The sequence below is a fragment of the Armigeres subalbatus genome, chromosome 1, assembly GCF_024139115.2.
Source record: "Armigeres subalbatus isolate Guangzhou_Male chromosome 1, GZ_Asu_2, whole genome shotgun sequence".
NCBI classification, from domain to species: Eukaryota; Metazoa; Arthropoda; class Insecta; order Diptera; family Culicidae; genus Armigeres; species Armigeres subalbatus.
In genome coordinates this window covers 111,505,496-111,527,393 of record NC_085139.1, presented here as the reverse complement: position 1 = coordinate 111,527,393, position 21,898 = coordinate 111,505,496, and the positions used below count along the sequence as shown (strand labels likewise).

The window sequence follows — 21,898 nt, the reverse complement described above, 5'->3', positions numbered from 1 at the left end:
TTTCGAGCTACGTTTTTGGAGCCGGCTACGAAGTTTTTCGCTGTGATCGCAATACGGAGAATAGCAGGAAAACTACCGGAGGTGACGTACTTGTTGCAGTTAACTCCAGCTTGAAGGCTAAAATGGTTGAGGACAATTATTGGAACACCGTAGAGCAAGTATGCGTTGTTATTCAGCTTGGTGAAGGCAACTATTCCTCTGTGCTGTGTACATCCCTCTGGATCGGACTCGCGACTTGGATCTCATTGACACACACTGCCGATCTGTATATTATTTATTTATTTATTCAGACTAAGGCCGAAGTGGCCTGTGCGGTATATAAGAGTCTTCTCCATTCGGCTCGGTCCATGGCTACACGTCGCCAGCCACGCAGTCTACGGAGGGTCCACAAGTCATCTTCCACCTGATCGATCCACCTTGCCCGCTGCGCACCTCGCCTTCTTGTGCCCGTCGGATCGTTGTCGAGAATCATTTTCACCGGGTTATTGTCCGACATTCTGGCTACGTGCCCGGCCCACCGCAGTCGTCCGATTTTCGCGGTGTGAACGATGGATGGTTCTCCCAGCAGCTGATGCAACTCGTGGTTCATTCGCCTCCTCCACGTACCGTCCACCATCTGCACCCCACCATAGATGGTACGCAGCACTTTCCTTTCAAAAACTCCGAATGCGCGTTGGTCCTCCACGAGCATCGTCCAGGTCTCGTGTCCGTAGAGGACTACCGGTCTAATGAGCGTTTTGTAGATTGTCAGTTTGGTACGGCGGCGAACTCTATTCGATCGGAGCGTCTTGCGGAGTCCAAAGTATGTACGATATCCAGCCACTATACGTCTCCGAATTTCTCTGCTGGTATCATTTTCGGCAGTCACCAGTGAGCCCAAGTACACAAATTCTTCTACCACCTCGATTTCGTGTTGATGACTAGTCCGATCCGCTTCGCTTGGCTTCCCTCTTCAGTCTGATGTAAGCTTCCCCCATCTTCTTAAAGTTACGTGCCATAATATCTATGTCGTCGGCGAAGCCAAATAGCTGGACGGACTTATTGAAAATTGTACCACTCGTGTTAATCCCTGCTCTTCGTATTACCCCTTCCAAAGCGATGTTGAATAGCAGACACGAAAGACCATCACCTTGCCGTAACCCTCTGCGGGTTTCGAAGGGACTCGAGAATGCCCCTGAAACTCGAACTACGCACATCACCCGATCCATCGTCGCTTTGATCAACCGTGTCAGTTTATCCGGAAATCCGTTTTCGTGCATTAGCTGCCATAGCTGGTCCCGATCGATTGTACTATATGCGGCTTTGAAGTCGATGAATAGATGATGTGTGGGCACGTTGTATTCGCGGCACTTCTGCAGTACTTGGCGAATGGCGAACACCTGGTCCGTGGTGGAGCGTTCGCCCATAAAACCCTCCTGGTACTGCCCCACGAACTCCCTTGCAATTGGTGCTAGTCTACGGCATAAAATTTGGGAGAGTACCTTGTAGGCGGCGTTTAGCAATGTGATTGCGCGGTAGTTGCTACAATCCAGCTTATCGCCCTTTTTGTAGATGGGACACACGACACCTTCCATCCACTCCTGCGGCAAAACTTTCTCCTCCCAAATCTTGGTAATGATCCAGTGCAGCGCTCTAGCCAGTGCCTCACCACCGTGTTTAAATAGCTCTCCTGGTAGTTGGTCAACGCCAGGGGCTTTGTTGTTCTTCAGCCGGCCAATCTCCTGGATTTCCTGGAGATCCGGAGCCGGTAGAATTATGTCCTGCGCGCGTTCCCCCAGGTCCATCACCATACCTCCAACTTCGTCTGCCACATTGCCATTCAGGTGCTCTTCGTAGTGCTGCCGCCACCTTTGGATCACCTCACACTCGTTGGTAAGAAGGTTCCCGTTTATGTCCTTACATATATCAGGCTGTGGCACCTGGCCCTTACGTGAACGGTTCAACTTCTCATAGAACTTTCGTGTGTTATTAGCGCGGTACAGTTGCTCCGTCTCTTCACGGTCTCGATCTTCCTGCTGACGCTTTTTCCTCCGGAAAATCGAGTTTTGTCTGTTCCGCGCCTGTTTATATCGTGCCTTGTTCGCCCTCGTGCGGTGTTGCAGCAATCTCGCCCATGCTGCATTCTTCTCTTCTACTAACTGCTCACATTCGCCGTCATACCAGTCGTTTCTCTGATCCGGGGGCACCGTGCCAAGTGCAGCGGTTGCGGTGCTACCAATGGCGGATCGCCATCTTCAAGAGATGCTGCGCCTAGCTGCTCTTCCGTTGGGAGTGCCACTTCCAGCTGCTGCGCGTATTCTTGGGCTAGTCTACCGTCTTGTAGCCGCCCAATATTAAGCCGCGGTGTCCGACTTCGACGCGTGTTGTACACCGTCGAGAGTTTTGAGTGCAGGCACACTGCAACGAGGTAGTGGTCGGATTCAATATTCGCACTGCGGTAAGTGCGGACGTTCGTGATGTCGGAGAAGAATTTACCGTCGATTAGAACGTGGTCGATTTGGTTTTCCGTTTCTTGGTTAGGTGATCTCCATGTGGCCATGTGGATATTTTTGCGGGGAAAGAAGGTTGTAAAATTTGGGGCTCCTCTCAAATTCCAAATTTTAACTCGTTCGCTTGCGAAGGATAAGCTTGCGAGTTGTTATGGTGGTGGACTGGTCGGAACTCAATCTAAACCCTTGCGTCGCGCTCAGACCAATCAGGATAGTTTCCTATTACCTGACAGTGGAGGCTAACAGTGGTTTAGGGTGCTTCTCCTCAAATAAATTACCGTTCGCCAATAATGACACGCCGCAAGCGGGTAGTCTACAAACCGGGGAATGGTAATATATTTGTGGCCAACTATTCCTTTGTCTTCAGACCAATCAGGCTAGTCTCCTAGTACCTGACAGTGGAAGACGAGGGAAAACCTTTACAGAGTCCAATTAATACTCGCACTGTCGAAATGACACGCCGCTCAGCGGGTAGTCTACAATCCAGAGTGCAAGTGTTTAACTGGAAGATCAAGTTTGAACTTAGAAAATTCTCAGACCAATCAGGATAGTTTCCTATTACCTGACAGTGGAGAATTTGTTTAAGTAAAAACTTTAAAGGGATGTCAATATATTTACCTGGGAATTTCTTTGAAGAAGGAGCAGCCAACACGATCGAGGTTCCAAACACAAGTCAATCTCTGTATTCAAGGTACAGGGTATTTATACAATTTTTGGATGATAATTCTAACTTACATCTATTGAAAAAGAAGATTCCGTCACGTCCTGTGAAAAGTTTTATTACCGGCCCTCTCAATGGACTTCAGACATTTTTCCATTGTTCCCTATCTATGAAACCTATCAAAATTCTAAGCATAGAACTTTCCTACAGGGCCCGGTCCTACAACGATTATCGCGCTAATTTACGACCTTTCTTTAAGTAATAAAAACGCTCCTACATTGAACGAGACGGATCGATCGTACATTCTTTTGTTATCCCTTTTTTTGTTCAGTCCCTTGCGCTGCACAATTGCATCCATGCCCTTTCACTCGAACGATCGAGTGATCGTGCACCGTGCGTACGTTTTACGACTTTTCTCGCTTATCTATGCTCGCCGCCCCGGACGGTACGTCGTACGCATGGTGCGCGATAGAGTCAGACCTGCTGTCGGTCGTATGTATTTTGTTTTCCCTACTCTCTGCGGTGCGGCGACGTGCGCATCATCAATTATGTTCCCTAAATTTCCTATCGAGGCTCGGCGACTGACGACGGATTTGTTCAATGATTTGATTGAATTGCAAATTACGAATAGCACTGTCGCGTTTTTTACACCACCCCTCGTAAAACTACCGGTTTTACAAATTATTGTAACGCGACTATGGTATTTCAACCAGTAATTGGGGTTTACAATAATGTTCAATCACTTTATTGAATTAGTTATGGTTTTATAATTATTCCTTAATCGGCGTGTTTATTGCCTTTGATACAGATCTCTAATAATGCACACAAATGAGGTAAAATTTTATTCGCTACACACATGTATATATATATATATATTTTTTTTTAAAGGAATTTATTAACTAGCAATATTTTCGCTTATTGCGTCCTCCACCGATTAATCGATTATTACCCTTTCTAATTAATATTTTATTGGTAGTCATTCAAGATTCACTGGGACTCTTATTCTATATTGTTACCTAATCTTGGATAGATGCACACACCAATTTGAGTCCGTTGATGCTGCACTTCGCTGTCGTTGATGGTGACGTCGTCCACACGCTCTGCTTGTAAACCGCTGAACTCGTTAGCATTGTCCTTGTCGTCCCATTGTTTCATGACGTTGCGGTGAGAGAGCAAATTCGTTAGCGAGTCCCAAAATGAAGCAAGTAGCTGCCATCCGAATCCGTAGATGTCGTATAGGATCCTTCCATGGATCAATGTGTCTATGAAGAACTTCGCTATGCGGCAAAACATGTATATTCCGATCGCCGTCGATGTTATATTTCCCAGCCAGGTTGACCAAGAAAGGAATTTTGACCAATATTTGTCGAATAAGTTGTTGATAACCTTTTCCGACACCAATGCATCAAAGCTGAATCCTTGTAAATCTGGGTGGCGTCCGGATATCATCTTATGAAGTACCGTTGAAGCTATCTTCCTATCGCCTTGTTCGTAGACCATATTCTTCATTTTGTCCAAACTTTCTGCGTCGTAGACTCCACTCTGCATCAGGCTCGGTAACGATGTATAAGACCAACTGGTGATTACGTCCGTTGTCAGTCTTTGAGGAGGTGTCGACTCTCTTAATCGCTGATCTGTAGTGTACCATCTTCCTCCTATAGTGAACTTTGCGGGAAGTAATGGCGTGCAGTCGATTTCTGTTCGTCTTAATTGAAGTATGCGAGTAACAGGTGCCATGAACATTGATCTGTTATTATACTTGACCGGTATTTCCTGGAAGCAAGCCTCCTTAGTTTCGTACGTCACGAATACCGGTTTGCACTCCAAAATATAGAGTACTTCAGCCGCAACAATCGCGGTGTATCCTGATCTTTTAACGATGTTTGATACGAATTCCGTAGGGTTTACTCTAGCTAGGGTTAGTTTGGTTTCGAGCAAGGCCTTATCGATCTTACACATCTCCGTCATTACTGTGGTGTATACCTCGTTCAATTTTTGTCCTAGATAGCTTTCCACTAAGGTAATCTTCGAGTTAAAATATGTGAAGAGATCTAGGTTTCTTCCATCGCTTGCTTTCCTTGTAAAGGGTGATCTGTACCCCTTTGATTCTAGAATGAATATTCTAGGATGGTCAGTAATGTACCCGTCGAATCCACACAACTGTGTCTTTTCTTTAGCTCTTATTGAGAACAGATGCTTATCCGAAATCAAGGTGTATACAGTCTTTGATTTCGATTCGACTGTATCGTAATCATAGGTTTTGTTTACATTTCCTTGATATATGACCTCAAATTCTGTTTCTTCGCACTGTCTCCGTAAATCAACATCCCATGTCATATACCCGAACTCTGCATCTAAACACCATCCTATACTGTATGTGCATACTATTCCATTTCGTAATGTTATTTGGTCATTCTCTATGTCTGCTGTAGCTGTGTAATCATACAGACTTATTTCATACTGGTAGAACACCAATGCTCCTTCCTGAAGTATACGTCGGTGTTCTATAAACCCCTCCATTGCATGATGTTCCTTTAAGACTTCCGACTATTAGGGTTTCCCCTCGTGCTGTACTATTTCGTTTTAGTTCTCCGATTTTATGTCCTTCGGCCAGTGTAACGGATCCAACGATTTGTGCTAACTTGCACTCATCGGAGGTAAATTCCTTCACTATATACGCATATCCATGCTCGTAATCTGCCGTATGGGAGAACATTCCACAATGCCTTATTGATCGTTTAATTATTACCTTGCATTGGTGTATTCTAGTTAATATCTTTGGACTTCTTTGGAGTACTTGGATTCGTGTCTCCATCGTAGTCAGATTTCGGGTTGGTGGGACACAAGATGCAACGTCCATTAGTGAATAACTCGTGATATTAATGTCATTGCTCGCGCAATCATAGGCTATCAATCCTCTCAATTCACTGCCTATTGCCTCTCCAATACATAATAATAGCATTATTATGGTAATGGTCCAAAAATTCAAATTTATAGCCCGTGTTGCGCTTACTTGTGAGTTGTCCACCTTTAATACCTTTCTTGCTCGTTCGTCTGAACTGACTGTTACGTATTTCGTTGAAGCCGTGAGACCGTTACCAGCCCAGGTACATGGCTTGATTCTTCGACGTTTTCTTCTCTTGTTTTCGTTACCCTTTGTCGAAATTGTCAACGTCGCTGGTATCTTCCTTTTGACCGCTCCGCCCGTCCGCAATAGTGAACGCTGAATTCTGGTTGCTTCTCCTGGAACTTCGCATATTGTCATCACATTTGCTCTCCCCCATCGTAGTTGAATGATGCCTCGTTGATTGCTTCCTTGACTTCGATGGTTCTCGATGGTGTGATGAACACATTGTTCAGCGGTGTTGCGTTACTAAATACGATGCTCTCGTCGTTCCTGGTTGCCTCGTCGTTGAATACGATGTTCTCGTTGTTCTTCGTTGCCTCGTCGTTGAATACGATGTTCTCGTTGTTCTTCGTTGCTTCGTCGCTGACTACGATGTTCTCGTTGTACTTCGTTGCTTCGCCGCTGACTACGATGTTCTCGTTGTTCTTCGTTGCTTCGCCGCTGACTACGATGTTCTCGTTGTTCTTCGTTGCTTCGTCGCTGACTACGATGTTCTCGTTGTTCTTCGTTGCTTCGCCGCTGAATACGATGTTCTCGTTGTTCTTCGTTGCTTCGTCGCTGACTACGATGTTCTCTATTAACCAACCCTTTTGTGCCAATGTTGAGTTGTGCTCATTGTCCGCCATCACTGATTGCTTGCTGTCAGTTGGTTGCATCGGTACTAATGATTCATTATCTCCGCCAATTATCATTACCGCTTCACTTGCCGTAGGTTCAATTCGTTCCTTAACCGGTTGTTCATTTTGTGTACGATATACGTCCAACACTGCTACGCTGGACGCTGCCCGGGTATAGATTCCTTGGATCGTTTTATCTTAATCTTGCGAACCTTTTGATCTCTGGCTTGTATTACTTCGATGACTCTACCCTTTAACCAGTTTCGTCTATTGTCGCTATTATCCATGATAACTACTACATCATTAACCTTGATATTTTTGGTCTCTGTGTTCCATTTCTGCCGTTGTGCTATTAATGGCAAATACTCCGCCTGCCACCTATTCCAGAAGTAATTGCTATAGTGTGTAGCAAGTCTCCAATGCTCTCGCTCCAGGTTGTGAGTTTTATCATAAACGACGGTAAAACTGCCCTGACCTTCCTATTAATATGTGGAACGGCGTAAGCACTTCATCATCTTCTCCATCCAAGGGAATATGGGTCAAGGGTCGTGAATTTAGGAAATACTCAGCTTGAATTAGGGCTCCTCTTAGCACCTCCACTGTTGGTGCTCGATTTGGACGTGAATTGATCATTTCCTTTAGTGTGTCCTTAATTATTCTTATGAGTCTCTCCCAAGCTCCTCCGAAATGTGGTGCTCTTGGAGGATTAAATTCCCAAGACAACTCAAGTTTGATGGCTTCCCCGGAAATCATTCGATCGTTTATGTTAGCCATTAATATTTTCATCTCGTTATGAGCGCCTACGAAGTTGGTTCCGTTGTCGCTGTAGAGGTGCGATACCTTGCCTCTACGACCTTGGAAATTCATAAAACATAGCAGGAATGCGTCCGTGGACATATTTTCGGCTAGCTCGATATGTACCGCTCGTGAAGACATGCACGTGAATATGGCTCCCCATCGTTTCTCTTTAGAGCGATTGACTGCTACTTCGAATGGTCCAAAATAATCTACTCCGGTATGCGTGAATGGATATATGAATGGACTCGTTCTGCATGCTGGCAGGGGTGCCATCTCTGGGTATATTGGCCTTACGCGCTTATTCATACAATACTGACATCTTGCCTTTACATACTGAAAGGCTGCGTTTAGTCCGACGATATGGTACTTTTGCTGAAGTGCAGCTAGAACGGATTTGTCGGCTTGATGCTGAAACATGCGATGATACCAGTTTATGATTAAATGGGTGATGTGATGCCCTTTCGGTAGTATTACAGGATTTCTTGCTTCTATAGGAAGAGTTTTAATATATTCCAGCCTGCTACGAAAACGCATTACACCTTGCTCATCGAGTTGCGGCATCAATTTTGATAATGGACCGATTGTTGTTAGTTGTTTATTTTTCTGGAGATCCTTTATTTCATCTGGGTATGCGTCTTTCTGAGCCTTTCTATATAATATATTCTCGGCCTTTATCCGATCCTTCATATTTAAGGCCTTATTAAAACTCTTCCTCTGACACCCAAATTGGAAGATCTTTATCATTATACAGATCCGGAACAGTAGTTTCCACCAACATGAAAATCTCTCCTCCTGGATTACATTGTCTTGACATTCGAGTAATCCAACGAATTTTGCCTCTTCGGTAGTCTCCCTTGGTTCTTCCTTTGGCCATTCACACATTGGCGATCTTAAAAATTCCGGTCCCGTTGCCCAAATGGAGTCCTTAACAGCCTTCTTAGTCCCTTCGTCAGCTGGGTTCTTATCCGTAGGAACCCATCTCCATTGATCCATCGTCGTTGTATCCAGTATTTCTCCTACTCTATGAGCAACGAACTGTTTATACTTCCGATGATCCGAGTTTATCCAAGCTAGTACTGTCCTAGAGTCCGTCCAGAACGTGTGGCGTGTGATATTTAGACGCGTTTCCTTTATTATAGAGTCCGTTAGTCTGACGCCGAGTAATGCAGCTTGAAGTTCTAATCGTGGTATAGATAGTGCTTTAATGGGGGCTACTCTTGATTTGGCTGCTAGTAGTGTTACGTTAGTATTGCCTCCGCTTATGGTTAGGCAATATACTACAGCAGCGAACGCCTTCTCGGAGGCGTCTACAAATGTGTGTAGCTCCGCTTGGTTGTTGTCATTGCTTAATATCCATCTCGGATTCTAACTATACTGGTCGTTTGCACCAGTTCCAGCCAACGTTCCCACAGCTCGAAGGTTATGTCAGAGATAGGGTTGTCCCACTCTGACGTTTCCTTGTGTATTTCCTGTAGTAGAATTCGTCCATGGATCGTAACATTAGATATTAATCCCAATGGATCAAATACGCTCATCACGAATGATAATACTTCGCGTTTTGTTGGCTTCCGAATTCTACACGACACTTCTTCTGGTAGACGCCTTAGATCCACCTTGAATCCTATATTATCCTTATTAGCATTCCAATAGATTCCTAATATTTTTGCAGTGTCGTCTCCCTTTCCTTCGAGTTGTTTTATCATATCCTGGTCTGTTCTTTCTACTGGTATAGTTTTCATTAACTCTGGGCTGTTCGAGCAGATTTTGTAATAAAAATCCTCCTTCTTGGTGTGCTTTTATCACCTGCTCGGTTGTGTCTATTGCCTTTTGAAGCGAGTTAAAACTATCTTCATAGTCGTCGACGTAGTGCTGGTTTAATATCGGATCGTGTGCCAATGGATATTTGTCCTGCAATCGTTTTGCGTTATGATTTTTTGCTGCTTGAGCACATGATGGCGAACACGTAGATCCAAAGGTCATTACCTCCATGACATATATTTCAGCACATCTGTCTTGCTTGCAGTCACGCCACAGGAATCTTTGAGCATTCTGATCCTCTTTCCTTATTTTTACCTGATGGAACATTTCTTTAATGTCCCCGCAGACTGCGTATTTTCCTTCCCGGAAACGGATTAGTATTCCAAACAGCGACGTCGTGCTGTCTGGTCCTGATAATAAGGCTGAGTTGAAGGACTCACCTTTTGTAATACCCAATCCGGGAAGCGGATACCTGCTAATCTAAAGGTTTATCCGAATATCCGGATTATGGATCCAACCATGAAAACACCCGAAGTTGTGCCTGTACTTCGAACGCGACTTACCTCTCCAAGCGCACGATTGTACTGATGCCGACGATGGTTGCAGACGCGGGAAGCGGTAGTGAGTTTCACTCGTGACAGTGCTACCAACCTTTGCCGACGAATTGACTGTTGACATGTTGACCTATTTCTCGATATCACATAGGAAATGAAACGCTAAATGGTTAAGGCCGATATGTACCACACATTCTCCCTCTTCTCTATAAAAAAAAGAACCATTGGCACCACTTGAAAGAAAAATGTTTTAGAAACTACAGAAGAACATTGCCGCTTAGGTTTCCTTTGTTCTTCTTTCGCAACATGTTGGGTTCATACCTGTTGATTCGTTTAGGTAATGCAGCGACATTTAGTTCCTAGCCTATCCAAGCAAAAGATGTTCCGGATTGATTAGAGCGACATATTTTCTCTATGGTTTATTATTTTTATCTTTGATAGGTTTTCATATTACTATGATATTTCTGTTCAAATTTAGTGTTCCTTCCATCAAGCGTACAACCTATGTTATAAATCTAAATTCATTGTTTTGAACACAATTCACACTGTAATATTAACTATATTTTTCAATTAATTCCGAAAAACCTTATAATTTCACGTATTGAACACCCCTAACTTGATTTTACTGTTGTCCGAGCTGTCAACCTGTGAGCTAACTGCCATGCAGTCAAATTTCCAAAAACTTTTAAAATTGATATTAAACATAAAATGTATAGTCTATGATTCTGGAAATAAAAATATATTGTAGCTCAGAAAAAAAGGTGTTCTATTGAATGAATAAAAAAAAATCCAAAATAAAGAAAACATTTTTTTAAATCTTAACGAATTTTGCTTTCCGTGTACGATCGTGCCCTTTTATTTTCCCAGCACCCATTGATGGGTTACGCTCGTACTGTCATTACAATACACTTTGCTCCTCTTTTTCATTTGAAATATTACGTAACGCCTCAGCGTAACGTCAAATACTTATTATACATATTATGTCAAATTCGAAAGCTGATTTTGTTTACGCTGTTGCTGACTGAGGAACTCAAAAGGCCGTGTTTTTAAGCTGCTCTCGTCGTGAAAAAAAAAACAAAATCCCAACTGCCGCATCACGTAGTCCCGTGGTCCCTCCTGCCGAGTCATCTGCTAGAAAATTATCCTGTAGGCCCAATTCTAATTCATCCAGGTAGCAGTACTGCAGAAAAGGATTGCTTTAATCCGAAGTAAAGCTGATTTTGTGCTGTGCTAGAGCTGGATGACCCATGTTTTTGCGGAATATTCCCATCAATACGTTCACCCCTGCAAACAGATGCTCCTGATCGTCTGGGGAAAAAAAACTCAAGGCCATTCAATGAGGTCAAAAAATGACAAATTTCTTCACATATGCGAAACAAAAATACAGTGAGTATAAATTCATTTAATTTGCTTCGTCACAGGATTATAATGTAATATTTAAGTAGTTATAATTGCACATTTTGCACGTAATTTTCCAAGTGCCTTGGAGCACGCTTCTCACGTGAAGGTCGAGTCGATGTCTTATACTCTTCGGTGTCTTTCGTCTTGGTTGTTCCTTTGTCGGTCCTGATTATTTTCTCGGCAGCTTCACGTCCAGATTTTCGCCAAATGTTCACTTTCCTAGCCTGTGTGATATGTCGTCGAACTACTACTCCACCATCATCGCGCAAAATCAAGCTTCCGTTATTCTCTTCTACTACAGTGTAACGTTTCGGATCGAATCTAGATTCTCCTTTGGCTTTAATGTTTCGTTCAAGAATGACGTTATCTCCTATGCGAACCTTGCTAGGTTTTGCGCCACGCCGAGCGTCAGCATGTTCCTTGGAATATGTTTTAGCTTTGTGATCCCTAGTGTTTAGTAAATTCTCGTCAACATTGGCCTTTCCTCGGTTCAGCAACGGTAATAGTCGCTGAATCTTTCTACCGTACATGACTTCCTCCGGTGGCATCTTCGTAATGGTATGGGCAGCAGAGTTATGTGCTTGGACAGCTGCCTGCACTTCTTCGTTGTAGGTGTTGCTTCCGGTTGATGCAGCACACATGGCTTTGTTAATGATCTTCATGAAATTTTCCACCAATCCGTTTTGTTGTGGAAAAAACGGAGTAGAAAATATTAATTGAATACCTCGTTGTGCACAGTAGGTTTTATATTCTTCCCCATTGAACGGCGGACCATTGTCGGATTTGATAGCTTTGGGGAAACCTTCCTTATCGAAAACATCATCCAGTACCTTTCTTGTACACTCAAAGCTAGTGGATTTAACTGGCCTGGCATATGCGTATCTAGATCTGTAGTCGATGATTACCAGTATGGAGATTCCCCCATATTTCGCGTATGGACCGTTAAAATCGATAGCTACCGTTTCCCAAGCCGTTTTTGGAGCGAAAACCCGTTGCATCGGAGTATGCTTCTCTGGTTTTCCATTCACAGCGCATGTCTTACAAGATTCGACCCATTTTTCTGCATCTTGTGACATGCCGGGCCACCATACACGTTCTCGAAGAATGCTTTTCAGTTTGGCTGACAATGGATGACCGGAATGTGCAACATCCAACGTTTTCTGACGCAACTGTTCAGGGATGACTGCACAACCAAGTTTCGTTAGTATCCCATTTTGAACAAGGAGATCATTCGAAACCGCGTGGAATCTGCTAAGCGCGTTTGTCCATTTTCCCGAATTCAGTGATGCAATAACCTAAAACGTGGTAATCAGTAACTTAGGATTATGTTTTGCTAAATGTGATCTATTTTGCCAATATTGTTACCTGTTGTAATGTTTCATCCTTCACTGTGAATTCCCTAATCTCGTTTTCAGTAACAAAGCTAATAGCATTCGCTTCAAGGCTTGCGATTTCCCAGGGGCTCGATTCTTCGTTAAAGGGCTCATCGTTGCCATGATATAAGCGTGATGACGGATCTGCGATATTATCCCGGCCTTTGACATACTCTAACGTATACCTGTAAGGGCTTAGCCTTAATGCCCATCCATCTGCTCGAGTAAGAGCCCTTTTGGTATTTTCACGTGTCCGATCAAAAATGAACGTAATGCCACTCGCATCTGTACGTAGAACGAATTGCCTGCCAAGCAAAAAGTATGAGAAGTGTTCTACTGCCCAGACAGCAGCCAGAGCTTCTCTTTGATTCTGAGCATAGTTCTTTTCCGTTGATGTCAGCGACTTAGAGGCAAAACTAATTATTCGAGGATTTCTGTCTTCACACTCCTGAACAAGTACAGCCCCCAATGCATGTGGGGATGCATCAGTGTAAAGGACTGTTCGTTCTTTATCCGAAAAATAACCCAGCGACACGGTGCACTGTATTATTTGTGATTTCAGTTCGTTGAAAGACTTTTCTTGTTCATCTCCCCATTGCCAAGATTTTGCTCCAGCGGCCGTCCAGAGAGGATTAGAGATCTTTGCGAAGTTGCAGATGTAGGGACTAACAAACGAAGCTAGCCCAAGAAAACTTCGCAACTCCGATGCTGTTGCAGGACGTCGAAACTTTTGTATAGCTGCAATTTTGGCCTCTTCTATATGGAATCCGTTTTGGTCTAGTTCATGTCCCAGGAAAGTTATTCTTGTTTTGTCATACTCGCATTTGGCACTATTCAGAGTCAAGTTATTCTCTTTGAAGATTCGGTGTACTTCGGTAACAGTTTCGTGTAGTTCGTCCAAAGTGTCCGCGAAAAGCAAGACGTCGTCGATATAAACTATCTTGTTGTCTACATGCTCCAGAATGCGTGTCATCTCGCGCTGAAAAATCTCTGGGGCGCAGTTTACCCCAAACATCAGACGGGTAAATCTGAACATGCCACTCTCCGTTAAGAATGTTGTCAAGTCTCTTGATTCAGGGCACAACTCCAGATGGTAATATGCACTTTTCAAATCGAGTTTTGAAAAGTATTTTGCACCATGCAATTTGACTTTCATCTCGTCCAGTAATGGGAGGCGAAAGTATTCACGCATGATGGCTCGATTTGGCGCTCGCATGTTAACGACTAGCCTGAAGTCATCCTTACCCTTTGGTACGGCTGACATTCCACTAATCCAGCCAGGAGCTGTTGTTACCCTTTCGATTATTCCGCTATCTTGCATTTCTTGCAGGCGATGACGAGCTCCTTCGCGATAGGCAGCCGGAATGTTGTAATATGCATTCTTAGTAGGTGGGACAGAAGTGTCGACACTAAACTTAACACTGACGCCTGGCATTTTGGGAAAAATGTCAACTTGAGTCTCTCGACAGTCGTTGATTTGTGAGCCAATGAATAAGAGCTTAAGGTCACTTGCTGTTGACCTTCCCAAGAGCGACCGTTTCCCTTTTTGTACCACCATAAAGTCAGCTGTGATTGAACTTGCTGCTGATTCTATTTCCGCTCGGAAAGAAAAATCGATAATCATAGGAACACTGGTAGCGTAGGCTTGCAATCCTCTTCCCTTTTCAATTATAGTTGGCGTCAACTTCGTTAGTCCTGCATCATAGTCTTTTCTCAGGTTACTCCAATCGGCCCCTCCGATGACGTTAACGTCCGCTCCCGAATCGACGAGGAACTTGATAACAGTTGAACCCAAACGACAATCTATGAGCACGTCTTCAAGGGAAAGCGCATTCAGCTAATAAAAAGAAAGTTTTATTTGAGATTTCAATTCAATAAACGTGTGTATTTCTTTAATTCAAATAACCAAAAAACAAACATTAGATTATTTTACCTCTTCCAATTTTGTTTCAACTGTAACTTCCTGTTGTTCCGGATTGTCTTGAATGATATTGATACGATTCTGTCGACAGGCGGCCGCAAAGTGGCCAGTAGAACCACAAGTATTGCATTTCAGCTTCAATGCTGGACATGGTCGGTTCCAATGGGCCCATCGATTGCATCGGGAACAGCGATCACGACGACTGTTAGGATAACTTATATTCAAACGTTGTTGCTTGTTGCGATGACCAAAACTTGAATCCTGTCCACCACGCCGCTTAAATGGTGCACTGGGTAGTTGTCTGCGAACTTGATTTATCATCACGTCCTGTGTGGTCTTGTTCCGAGCTTCCTCCATCTGAAATGCCTCGTCTCTGGTGGCAGACTGAACAATAAAATTTGTTTCATGGCCGAACGTTCTCGCGGTTCTTGCAAGCTCTCTGTTAGACATGCCCTTGAGCAATTGTGCTCGGACAAACCGTTCCTGATCATTGGCACTGTAGTGGCAAAGACGTACTTTTTCCATCAACCTGGCATGGAAGTTGACTATGGATTCTTCTCTTTCCTGTTGCATACATGAAAACGCTTGGTGTTCAGCCGCAGTGTCTGTCATAGATCGAAGATGACCTTCTATGTTGCCAGTAAAAATTGCATAGCAATTCTCGTCTTTCAAGTTGGGTCTCAACCTTGCTGCGCGAACGATGCTCTGTAGCTCTCCGTCCATGGAAAGAATAACAACTGCGAACGACGTACAGGATCATATGCATTTGAGAGGGAGGCGGCTATCTCAAAGTTCTCAATGTACTTTGTCCATTCCTCCCACATTTTATTTGCGGGAATGCCTTTTGGGAATGGCTTCATCTGGTCCCATCTGATAGTATTTCCTGCCCCCATCGATGTTGATGACACTTCTCTGGGGCAGCTCCAACTTTCATCGATGTCATCATTTTTACGGCTCTGCTCAGGCTGTCTCTGGTTACGAGATGACAACACTTCAATTGTCTTTTGAAGTTCAGTCACCTGTCGCCTCAATATTTCGTTTTCTCGGTTGGGGTCGGATATGCCATCGTCGTTCTCTTGCTCCGATACGACATCGAATGGAGCGCGAACAAACTTTCCAACGTTCAACGTCTCAACTACATCTTCGTCGGAACTGAAATTCTCTCGGCCGTCAGTAGATCGGATACGAACGTACTTGCCCCCGATTGACATCTTGATTTCACTCTTTTTGAATTCTGCGAAAAAATCTGAGAATAGGATCATAATGTACTAGTTTTTCTCATCTGTATTTAGGCTAATCAGTTGGCATGTCTCTACTATAAGCATTTCTCGATACGCTTCATGACATAATATATAAATAGACTACTTTTCTTTTATATTGTCGTATACAATTTGAACTCAAAATAAGTTCTACGTAATGTTATGTCAAGTGTCATCACTACTAACAGTCTCACACCAATCAGTACGCCTTCAGGGATGTTAAACTAATCTTAGGCCTTAGGCGGTTGTCCCGACACGCCTCGTACTCAATTCGGGCGGTTGTCCCGACACGCCATAGTAACTCAACTTAGGCGGTTGTCCCGACACGCCATGTAAACTCAACTCAGGCGGTTGTCCCGACTCGCCTCTAAAACTGTAATGAGGCGGTTGTCCCGACTCGCCTTTAAAACTCTAATGAGGCGGTTGTCCCGACTCGCCTTTAAAACTCTAATGAGGCGGTTGTCCCGACTCGCCTTTCCAACTAAATTCTGCGGTTGTCCCAACACGCAAATCAGACTAATATCAGGTGGTTACGACGCCCCTCGTAACAAGTATCAGGCGGTTGTCCCGACACGCCAAATCGACAATATTATTCCGAAACACTGATCATCTAAAAAAAACACCTCTGTCCACTTTTTGACTTCAGTCTTCTCAAAACACTGAACGCACTTTTCAGCCTTATCTATGCCACGAAGGTAATTATATTTCTTGAATAATGGCCACTTTATCACTTGCAATGTTGTTTCAGCCAGGGGTTATTACCAAACAAAAAAAAAACTACTCAGCCGTTGAACCATACTGGTGCTAGCTTCCTTGAGACGCCATTTTTTTCTTTCGGGTGTTTTCATGGTATTACTTGGAATTAATTATTTTCTTTATTCTAGATTTCAATCTTTCAATACCTCCTGGCAGGATCGCCAATGTAATACCCAATCCGGGAAGCGGATACCTGCTAATCTAAAGGTTTATCCGAATATCCGGATTATGGATCCAACCATGAAAACACCCGAAGTTGTGCCTGTACTTCGAACGCGACTTACCTCTCCAAGCGCACGATTGTACTGATGCCGACGATGGTTGCAGACGCGGGAAGCGGTAGTGAGTTTCACTCGTGACAGTGCTACCAACCTTTGCCGACGAATTGACTGTTGACATGTTGACCTATTTCTCGATATCACATAGGAAATGAAACGCTAAATGGTTAAGGCCGATATGTACCACACACCTTTAATTTTTGCAGCTGCATCGAAGACCAATCTTGGTTTCGGTGGGTTCTTGTTTTGATTAATTATAATGAAGTGTGGTAGGTAAAATATCTTGTCCACGTCTTCCATTAATTCCGCCGCAGTGAGCTTCCTGGCGTAACCCTTTTTAACATAATCTGACATTGTTTCAATAGCCCATCTCTCCAATTCGATGTTCGTCTTCAATTTATTCTCCAGACTCCTTAATCTTTTCATAGCCATCTCGAAACTGTCTGGAAATTTATGGTTGTCATACCGCCATAATAATCCAACTTCGTACCTGCCATCCCTGTATTTTAGCGTTTCGTTCAGAGTTGTTAAGGCTCGTTTATCTTCCGATGATTGCGGTAATTCGTTGATAGGTTTAACTCCAAAATCCTCGGTTGAAAAATAGTTATCCATTAACTTCCTCAATCCTTCCGCTTCGTGTTGAAGCACCATTGTGTGTTCAGCTGATGAGTTCGTGGATAGCTTTCCGTAGATCAGCCAACCTAACTTGGTCCTCATAGCGATTGGTTCACCGGGTCGTCCCCAACGATGTTCGTGTCCTATAAGAAAATAACTATGGTTAATACCAAGAAGAACGGTTGGTCGAATCGCTCCGAAGTCTTTTATAGGAAGTCCGCTTAAGTGGGGATATTGTCTTTGCAATTTATCATAATTCATGCTTTGTAAAGGAAGTTTTAGATTATTTATGGTTCGGATATCCTTTAGGGTGTAGATCTTTTTTGACGTTCCCCTTATTTTCAATTGAACGCTACGACTCTCATTATGATCTGTGGTAAATTCTTGTGTCCATGACAACTGCAGCGGATGGAGTTTACCTTTTAAGTTCAATTCCTTGGCCATATCAGCCTCTATTAAGGAAAGTGAGGATCCAGAATCTCTCTTCGATCTTCATTTTTTGAAAGGCCTTACATTCAGTTGCCTTGTGTCTGCCAGGTTTCTTACATATCTGGCATACGTTTAGTTTCACCTTAACAGCTGATGGCTCATGATGGTTAATCATCGCTTTCTGACGTGCAGGTGGCGTATCAATTTTCATCGCTCTTGCCGTCCTAGCGAATGGTTTTAACCAGTTTTCCAAATCGTCCAATGTCTGGACCTGCAATTGATTTGGCTCGTTCAAGTAATATTCAGTTCTCTTAACCTGAATGCTATATGGGAGTTTTTTAACTAGCTCATCTACCAGCCTATGATCAGAGAGATATTCTTCTTGCCCGATCATCTTTATGTTATTAACAAGGTTCTCGAGTGCATCCGCCATCTCAATTACTACTGTCTTGGATTCCTTCCTAATCTTGGTTACGTCCGCTAATAACTCCTTATATATTAACTCTGGCCTCCCAAAGTGCTCTTCGAGTCGGAGCATTATATTCGGTACGTTATTAGAGTCCATCATTAACTGATGGACACTTTTAGCGGCTAACCCATATAGAACTTGTTGTAACCTATTTAAATTTTCTAGGTTATTAAAGGCACCTTGCTCGGTAGTTTTTCATATGCCTGCTTAAAGTTCGGCCATTCCTTAGCCAGACCACCGAATCTCGGTAAGCGCATTAGCGCTTGCCGTTTCAAGTATATGGTCCAATCTTCCTTTACTTCTTCTTCTTGTTTCAAACCGATTCCGGCTAACGTTTTGGAAATATCAGAAGTTGCCTTCTGTTGTTCATGAAGTATCTGTTTAAGGAATGCTTCTGTCGGATTGCTGGAGACTACTGCAGCCGCCGACTTCAATTTTGTTATCTCTAATTTTATGCGTTCGCATTTAACGCACAGAAATATTTCCTCAGGTTTGGGTTTCGATTTAAGCTTAGCGCATGACGGGTGGAACCACCTGTCACACTCTGAACATTCCACCATGTACTCATCCTTATCGTCAGGATCATGGCACATGCGGCAGTTTCCCTTTGTTATTCACAAAATATTTGGACATTTTGAGTTATTTAAAGTTTTGTCACAATTTTAAACCTGAGTGTTGGCCGAACTTTAAGGCTTATCTGCACTTAAGGTTTTTTAGGATAAGTTTTATCCACGAATTTCGTGAGACTATGCTCGACAACCTTCTGGCGAGGTGTGTTTTCCCAAAGGGTTAAACTGAATTGTTTTGTCTCTGAAATTCTGCCTTTAGGAAGGGCTGTCGCTTCCAAGTTTTATAATGATTGCCTTGTTTTACTTGCTCTGTTTTGAGATCTACTTCTCTGAAGTATTCAACTAACTCGTCGATCTCTCTGCTCAAATCTGACATAACTTGATCAGTGAGCTAACTTTTGAACTAGACTTATCTTAGTTCTTTAATACGCCTACGAAGGCTCTTTGCACTTCCTCGCGGAACGTGCTATTCTCCTCAGAGAATCCCTGTGATTTATTAATCACAATATTGCCTACAAGGGCTCCTCTACAATCAACCAGGATTGTAGCCTTGTTAGCTATTTGCCTCTAAAGGCACCTTGCACTTCCTCGCGGAATCGTGCTATTCTCCTCAGAGAATCCCTGTGATTTATTAATCACACTATTGCCTACAAGGGCTCCTCTACAATCAACCAGGATTGTAGCCTTGCTAGCTCTTTGCCTCTAAAGGCACCTTGCACTTCCTCGCGGAATCGTGCTATTCTCCTCAGAGAATCCCTGTGATTTATTAATCACAATATTGCCTACAAGGGCTCCTCTACAATCAACCAGGATTGTAGCCTTGTTAGCTATTTGCCTCTAAAGGCACCTTGCACTTCCTCGCGGAATCGTGCTATTCTCCTCAGAGAATCCCTGTGGTTTTGTGATAGTTGCCAATATGGCTTAAATAAGGATTGTTACTTACCAACCTTCGTTGAGACCTTACCTTGGTCTTTTGGATACCTTTATTATTTTATCACTGCTTTTGGGGTATTCCGGTTTGTGCTAAACTTAGCACCTTGCACTTGTATTATTCCGGGATCGTGCTAAACTAGCACTTGCACTTGCGTTTTTCCGGTGTTGTGCTAGCACTTGCACTTGCAGTTATTCCGGTTTTTTCTAAAGTAACACTTGCACTTGTAGTTATTCCGCGGTTGTGCTAACTTAGCACTTGCACTTGTGGTTACTCCGGGTTGCTAAAGTAGCACTTGCACTTGTAGTTATTCTGCGGTTGTGCTAACTTAGCACTTGCACTTGCGGTTATCCCGGGTTGCTAAAGTAGCACTTGCACTTGCGGTTATTCCGATTGTGCTAACTTAGCACTTGCACTTGCGGTTATCCCGGGTTGCTAAAGTAGCACTTGCACTTGCGGTTATTCCGGGTTGCTAAAGTAGCCCTTGCACTTGCGGTTATTCCGATTGCTAAAGTAGCACTTGCACTTGCGGTTATTCCGATTGTGCTAACTTAGCACTTGCACTTGCGGTTATTCCGATTGTGCTAACTTAGCACTTGCACTTGCGATCGCGGGTTAAAATATACTTGACTTGATCAAATATACTGACATGAGTCGATCTTCGAGATTAAATAATCTCCTCTCTGGAAGGTCACCATGTAAAATTTGGGGCTCCTCTCAAATTCCAAATTTTAACTCGTTCGCTTGCGAAGGATAAGCTTGCGAGTTGTTATGGTGGTGGACTGGTCGGAACTCAATCTAAACCCTTGCGTCGCGCTCAGACCAATCAGGATAGTTTCCTATTACCTGACAGTGGAGGCTAACAGTGGTTTAGGGTGCTTCTCCTCAAATAAATTACCGTTCGCTAATAATGACACGCCGCAAGCGGGTAGTCTACAAACCGGGGAATGGTAATATATTTGTGGCCAACTATTCCTTTGTCTTCAGACCAATCAGGCTAGTCTCCTAGTACCTGACAGTGGAAGACGAGGGAAAAACCTTTACAGAGTCCAATTAATACTCGCACTGTCGAAATGACACGCCGCTCAGCGGGTAGTCTACAATCCAGAGTGCAAGTGTTTAACTGGAAGATCAAGTTTGAACTTAGAAAAATTCTCAGACCAATCAGGATAGTTTCCTATTACCTGACAGTGGAGAATTTGTTTAAGTAAAAACTTTAAAGGGATGTCAATATATTTACCTGGGAATTTCTTTGAAGAAGGAGCAGCCAACACGATCGAGGTTCCAAACACAAGTCAATCTCTGTATTCAAGGTACAGGGTATTTATACAATTTTTGGATGATAATTCTAACTTACATCTATTGAAAAAGAAGATTCCGTCACGTCCTGTGAAAAGTTTTATTACCGGCCCTCTCAATGGACTTCAGACATTTTTCCATTGTTCCCTATCTATGAAACCTATCAAAATTCTAAGCATAGAACTTTCCTACAGGGCCCGGTCCTACAACGATTATCGCGCTAATTTACGACCTTTCTTTTAAGTAATAAAAAACGCTCCTACATTGAACGAGACGGATCGATCGTACATTCTTTTGTTATCCCTTTTTTCGTTCAGTCCCTTGCGCTGCACAATTGCATCCATGCCCTTTCACTCGAACGATCGAGTGATCGTGCACCGTGCGTACGTTTTACGACTTTTCTCGCTTATCTATGCTCGCCGCCCCGGACGGTACGTCGTACGCATGGTGCGCGATAGGAGTCAGACCTGCTGTCGGTCGTATGTATTTTGTTTTCCCTACTCTCTGCGGTGCGGCGACGTGCGCATCATCAATTATGTTCCCTAAATTTCCTATCGAGGCTCGGCGACTGACGACGGGATTTGTTCAATGATT

At 43.5% G+C, this 21,898-nt stretch overlaps 2 protein-coding genes across 2 annotated transcripts; both read right to left on the bottom strand.

The window, feature by feature from the left end:
• Window positions 1–9,038: 9,038 nt before the first annotated feature.
• Window positions 9,039–20,454, bottom strand: LOC134206426 (uncharacterized). The gene is made up of 5 exons (XM_062682143.1): window positions 20,018–20,454; window positions 17,184–17,750; window positions 9,676–9,890; window positions 9,496–9,600; window positions 9,039–9,161 (listed from the first exon to the last, which is right to left on the bottom strand). The coding sequence occupies exons 2-5, from the start codon at window positions 17,707–17,709 to the stop codon at window positions 9,039–9,041; spliced, it is 969 nt and encodes a 322-aa protein (XP_062538127.1). The 5' UTR covers window positions 17,710–17,750; window positions 20,018–20,454.
• Window positions 11,203–16,009, bottom strand: LOC134218247 (uncharacterized protein K02A2.6-like). Its single transcript, XM_062697170.1, has 4 exons — window positions 14,712–16,009; window positions 12,771–14,615; window positions 11,506–12,700; window positions 11,203–11,312 (listed from the first exon to the last, which is right to left on the bottom strand). The coding sequence occupies exons 1-4, from the start codon at window positions 15,420–15,422 to the stop codon at window positions 11,203–11,205; spliced, it is 3,861 nt and encodes a 1,286-aa protein (XP_062553154.1). The 5' UTR covers window positions 15,423–16,009.
• Window positions 20,455–21,898: the final 1,444 nt, after the last annotated feature.

Bases quoted from the DNA above. Each gene is read 5' to 3' on its own strand.
- LOC134218247 (XM_062697170.1), bottom strand. From the start codon at position 15,422: ATGGACGGAGAGCTACAGAGCATCGTTCGCGCAGCAAGGTTGAGACCC. The intron at 14,616-14,711 runs GTAAAATAATCT...TCTTTTTATTAG, and splicing joins TTGAAACAAAATTGGAAGAG to CTGAATGCGCTTTCCCTTGA. The intron at 11,313-11,505 runs GTGAGAAGCGTG...TTTTTTCCCCAG, and splicing joins GACATCGACTCGACCTTCAC to ACGATCAGGAGCATCTGTTT.
- LOC134206426 (XM_062682143.1), bottom strand. From the start codon at position 17,709: ATGAGGACCAAGTTAGGTTGGCTGATCTACGGAAAGCTATCCACGAAC. The intron at 9,891-17,183 runs GTGTGTGGTACA...GTATTACAAAAG, and splicing joins TGCAGCTGCAAAAATTAAAG to GTGAGTCCTTCAACTCAGCC. The intron at 9,601-9,675 runs GTAATGACCTTT...AAACGATTGCAG, and splicing joins CTGAAATATATGTCATGGAG to GACAAATATCCATTGGCACA.